The sequence below is a fragment of the Motacilla alba genome, chromosome 4, assembly GCF_015832195.1.
Source record: "Motacilla alba alba isolate MOTALB_02 chromosome 4, Motacilla_alba_V1.0_pri, whole genome shotgun sequence".
In the NCBI taxonomy this organism is placed as follows: domain Eukaryota; kingdom Metazoa; phylum Chordata; class Aves; order Passeriformes; family Motacillidae; genus Motacilla; species Motacilla alba.
This window is the reverse complement of record NC_052019.1, coordinates 10749487-10755486: the sequence shown is the minus strand read 5'-3', so window position 1 is coordinate 10755486 and position 6000 is coordinate 10749487. Positions and strand designations below refer to the sequence as shown.

General features: G+C 36.1%; 1 protein-coding gene across 17 annotated transcripts in view; it reads right to left on the bottom strand.

The window, feature by feature from the left end:
- Positions 1-211: 211 nt before the first annotated feature.
- ABLIM2 (actin binding LIM protein family member 2) overlaps positions 212-6000 on the bottom strand; it is a 129743-nt gene continuing 123954 nt past the window's right edge. For all 17 annotated transcript variants that reach the window (XM_038134510.1, XM_038134511.1, XM_038134513.1 and 14 more), the window contains one exon: positions 212-1971. In XM_038134510.1, coding sequence (XP_037990438.1) covers positions 1858-1971 — 114 coding nt within the window. In that variant the 3' untranslated portion in view covers positions 212-1857. The remainder of the gene's footprint in view (positions 1972-6000) is intronic.

Genomic DNA, 6000 nt, shown 5'->3' with positions numbered 1-6000 from the left:
GCAACTTCTGCTTGCTGAGATGTGGCAGCTGCTTGATTGTTTAAATCAAGACCAACTTTACAGTAACTTGACATTCAGAGCTACCCTCAACACTCTCCTCAGTGAGCAAATTTAATGCAAATTAGATATTATTTTTATTAATATAACAGGAAGACCCTATCCAGAGCAGCAATATGATCTAAAAAAAACTATACACACATTAGCAAAGTCATTCAGTTATGTCTTTGTTTTAATGATTTTTTTTAAACATTTGTATCATCAGACAAAACATTTAGGTAATGAGAAAATATTTATTTCCAACAGCATGGACTCTGAAAGTTAGTTGGAAGAAGGCATGTTCAATGCTATGATTTTTCCAATGCTGGGTCAGTTGAAATAGTGTGTTGTAGTGCATATATTAACCAGTTACCTTAAGGAAATGAGAAAAGACATAGTGAACTAGGAGGTGAGTACAAACATCCAAGGCAGTAAAAATGCAGAATACTGACACATGGCTGAAAAATGTACTTTTTGTAATGCTCATTTAGTATCACAAAAAACTAGCAACTCACTTTAAAACATTCTTTGTCAGCAACCATACCTCTGACCAAATGAAACTATTAAATTTAATAGAGTCTTTCAGCTGGAAGAGAAATTAAGGTCTAACACTTATATCAAATGCTTAGATTTTGTTAGCTTTGCTTGTTATTTAAGATAGTTTCAAGGTACTGCACCAGTATCACATAGTTTGGTTTTTTTTTCAAATTGACTTGTACAGAAACATGCAAATAGTAATGCATGAGGGTTTTATGGATTTGATTCTAATTGTCTGTATTATTGATAGAGCACATCAAGCTTTTTTTTTGTTACATTTTATGCTGAACTGTTCCATTTCCACATCTACCAAATGCCATCATGGGTCTCATGGCTTACTGTGTCAAGCTGGAAAGTTGAGAAAGTAAGAATGCCTTCACTTAGGACATATATTAATGAAAATAATTCTTTTATAGATAGATATCTCTATCTACATAGTAATTAAGATTACATGGTATTTTATCAGCATGAAATGTAAAAAAAACCATTCTTCAAACACCCCAAGCTAATAGGAAAACACAGTCAACTGGCACAATACACTCTTCAACCAGTTTTGTATAAGGCTTCAGTTTTCCTGATGAATGGAACTAAATCTTAGTAAGTCTGTATACATTTTAGTAATTATAACTGTTTTATGTCACAATATATTCTTAATAAAATAAAAACTCTGGTGTTGTAATTAAAGATAGCTAGTTACCTTCTAGACAAATACGATTTTTTAAAGAGTACACTGTGTTTAAATATAAGAAGTAGAATTAAGGTGCTTCCATATTTCTGCTTTCATTCTTAAAAAGTACCACGATAAACAATTGCAATAATTGCTTGCGGATATGCTTTTCTTTGGCTTTTACCATATTTTTAATAGCATCTGATCCCCCGCTGGAAAATTTCTTTAATAATTACTTACTTGGTTTTGTAAAAATTGCATTATAAAACTGAATGGAACAAAATGTTGGATGCATTTCCTGTGTACAGCTACACTTTTTTCTCTTCCTTTCAGAATTTCCATTTGCATCAAGCAACAAATGCAAGCAACAATAAATTTAAAGCTAGATTTTTTTGCACATTGTAAACTGGGTAGGACCAGGAGTTACTGACAAAACCAGCTGGAAATGCAAGATTAGCAAATTCTCTGTATCCCAACACATTACCATCTAATCTGTCTTGTTTCCCCGACACATACTAACACAATGAAGCTGGACAATGGTTCAACAGCAAGTGCATGTGATAGTTCTGGCAAGACTATTTTTGTTTTGATTAAGCACATATTTTATCCAGGAGGGTTTAGAAAAGCAGGGCCTTTTTCTTCAGGTCATTCCGCTTCCAAAGTGCCAGACGATCAAATTCCTCAATACTCATTTTGAAGACTTCCTGGAACTCTTCAGGGGACAAATGCCTCTTGAAAATGAAAATACAAAAGATATCATTAAGCTTGTCTGTGCACAGGAATATTTCTGCCCTAAGTTTTAAAACACACCACAAAATAATGCATTAGGGTTCGCATTTAAATTCCAAAATTGTTTCTGGAAAAGATTGCATCGAAACCAAATGAGCTCAGAGTAGCTGGGAAATGAAATTATTGATGGCAGTAGTGACTTTTAAAAAAAGTAATCTTTTCAGTATAGTTCTAACTGGACAGAAGCTATGGTTTTTGAGAAAAAGTATGTTTATCCAGGGTGCTTGATGACAGAGCACACTGAGACAAATTCAAGTTATTCCAGGACTTTAAAGAGATTGATAACAATGTAATTTCAGAGTTGGATTTGTTTTGCCTTGATCTTTAATGAGAGCACTGGACACCACACTGGTCCACTAATAGCAACCTTGTTACAAAGGAGAGAGCATACTGCTAAATTCTGAAATCCAACATGTGCTTATCCATGGGGAGAGACTCCAGTGAAAAGTTCAGGCTGAATAAAGTAGGGGGTTTTTAAATGTCAAGAAATACACTTCTATTTGATGTTTTCATGCTTTAATATTAAAAAAAATTTAAAAGAGATGCAAAAAAAGGGAAGAAATCCAACATAAAGAATTGGAAGGCGGTAGGATAACAATTCCCTAGCAATTATTAGCATCCACACTGAAAAGGTAGAAAAGGTAAATATGTGAATGAATTTGAAAGTAAAATTTCACTTTCCATTTATTAACAAATACTTCATCTTTGTAATGTAATTTAGTCAAGAAAACGAAAGAAATTGTTTGTAAGAAGTCATTATATATAATTACTTTGAATGGTTATCATGGGTTCTTGTTCCTTAAGAAAGGACAGACTTGATTTTTTTAAACAGGACTTGTTTTTTTCCCTTGAGATTCCACATATTCAGAACAACAGTGACTAAGATCTTGGAACCAAGCCTTCACTTTTCATTTGACAAATGACAGCAACCCACCATAAGCACTGCTCATAGCACGGAACAAACACACCATGCATATTTAGCAAAGGAGATCATTTTTCACATGAAAATGAACAACATCTGACAATGTATTCTAGAAACAATCTCTCACTGACAGAATTTAATTCCATTGGCTCAGAAAGAAATACTAACTTCTCTCTGCATTGTTCTTTTTTAAAAATATTTTCCTGGTAATCCAGTGGACAAATGCAAGTAAGTTTAACTTTAGCAACTTCCCACAGCAAGGAACATGTCTGTAAGCTGTAGGATGAAAAAGAAGTCTGGATGAGCAAAGTGTGCAATATTTTATTTTATTTTACTTTCTAGGTTGTGGATAAGACTTGAGACATCTCCTCACTGAGGAGAAAGCAGTGGCAAACTGTAGTTCTTTCTCAGAAAATGAGAAAGCCTATATACCCTTGCAGGTAAAGCTACCTTGCCAATCTTCCAAAACCATAGAAAATTACATAAAACTTTAAAAAGACTGTGTTTTCACCATTTTTCTTTTTCTGAGGTAATTTACACCATATATTATGAGAAACTGCTGTGATCTTATTAGATCTGTTCCAGTACTGAAGGTCAGTGTAGGAAAACTCAAGAAGCCCTAAATCACACAGAATCACAGAATCACAGAATAATCACCCCTTTCCTCCAGAGTGCCAAACATTTGCTACATCTTCCCCTCCTAATGAAGCTGCCACCCATCTCAGCACAAGCTGTGCAATTCCCCCTTCCCTCTCCAATGTTGTACTTTGCCATTTATCCTTTTGCTTTGCCCTCAGGCTTAGTGAGCTTTCCATCCACACGCAGCTACCCAAGCCAGAATTAATTAGCTGTGCACTGTGCTCCTCTGCCTGTGCCCAGATGACACCACCTTCATTCTTTGCACACACTCATATTCCATTTCTTATACCTGAGTTTTGTTTTATAACAGCACCATTTTTCCCTCCTCACAGAAGGTCTCATTTGGTGCTGCCTGGTCCAAAAGCAGTTAACAGCTTCCAGCCCAGGGACAAAGTGACTGAGATGGGGAAAGCATAAGCTCACTTATTTCCACATCCATTCAATTAGAGAGCTTCTTTGTTTTTAATTTTCTTCCACACATGCCCTCATCTCAAGGACTAACAAGTTGACTTCCACATCAGCAGTTTCTTACTCCATCAATGCTTTATCCACATGCAAAAATAGTTCTGGTAGAAGGGAACATTTTCCCTTTGGTCTGAACTCTCTCTGAGAACGCCAGTCTGTCCACAGTGTAACGTATTTCCTGCTGCTGTCCCTGCATCTTAGAAGCTTTCACCACACTCTTCTTAAGCACCATGGGCTCTAGATTTGGGACTGACTCTAGAAGCAGCAATGACTTAAGTTCTCTCTTCAAATTTGGAATAAAACCTTGGTCCCAGAAAGATGTCATCAAACTGGCAAAGCTTCAGATAAAAGCAATGAAAGTAATCATGGGTTGCAGTTTAATTTATGAGGAAACACTAAAAGGCCTAAGTGTGTCTGAGCTCAGCCAAATGATGACTAAGGTAAAATATGGTAATATCTACAAGTATTTGAAAGGTCTAAACACCAGAGGAATGCACCAGTGTCAGAAGTTTATGGTTACACTTTTCTATGTATATGTGATGCTAAGTTTTGCCTCCACTATTGTTGGGATTATCCTAACAGCTTTCCTCAAAGCTTTAAAACCTAGAGCTCTTCCCAAACCTAAAGGCAGAAAAAATGCACCAGGAATCATGGACTGATTCATCTTTCTTCTCAGCTATTGGAATATTAATTTGCCTTAACTGAAGCGTTACCTTCTCTCATTAGTGAAACAAAAGAAGGGAAATTGAAAACTATGAGCAGGGAATATGAAAGATATTCATCTTGAGGTATGAGAGAATATGGGTGAATCTATGCTTTACAAGGCCAAGAACATAATTTCCTTTTTCTTTTTTCAGTAATGGATCAGCTTAAAATATCCAGCTATGTTAATAATGCATCACTGGGCTATTAAAGGAATGGCCAAACTTACTAGTAAAAGCAACATTCATTCCTTTTTATTTATTTTTTTTTTACTAGAGTTGGCCTTGTTTACATGGGAAGTCTGGGTGTTTTACAGTGTGCTGGTAAGTGATTCCTAATTCCCTTTGTGACAGTTTGGCCATATTCAGGCAGCTTAACTCCATCTCCTTCTCTGCTCTGTATCAACAGCAAGGCTGGGCACATTGCAGACACTGAGGAGAGTAGAGGACTTACCAAGGTCCTGTTCTGCCCACACTCTGAACTCACTGCATGTCAGTGAGGTCATTTGGGAAGCTACATAATGATGTTAACATGATGCTACCTGAAAACTTTGCTAAAAGATAAGGTAAGCAATTTAAAGCTGATTCTTCACTATGATGCCTGCTATACTGGACCTCACAGCATCAGAATATCAGCATTTGTGATAAATGTGATATTGCTACAGTAGAAAGGACTGTGGCATTCTGCTGTTTTGATAAAATTGTATTAATCTGAGGCTTTATTAGGATATACAGAACTAAGCAAGGGCTGAGCTAAAACTCTCCTCTGCATTGCAACCACTAGAACAGAAAATCCTCATCCTCGATGAAACACAATCATGAAAATGAGCAGTACAGACATGACCTCATTTTTACTCTCTCAGAACAAAAGTAATTAATTGCACATTCAAATACTTGCTCCACAGTGTTATCTCAGAAAGAAGTGGTGCTTTTTGCTATAAATTAATGAGGCTTGTCTCTATTTCTGTGGTCTGCGAAAAAGCCAGTAATAATTCTAAATAGAGTTATAATCTTTACTTAATTCAATGAGATTTCTTTTCCCCAGGAATAATTTATCTCTCAATGAAATTCAGAGATACTCAAAACCAATACATAGTGTCATGGTTTCACTGCAGCTGGCAACCCACACAGCCATTCACTCACTCCCCCACTAGTGGGATCAAGGAAAGAATTGGAAGGGTGAAAGCTAGAAAACTCATGTTGAGATAAAGACAGTTTAATAGGGAAAGAAAAAGCCACACACA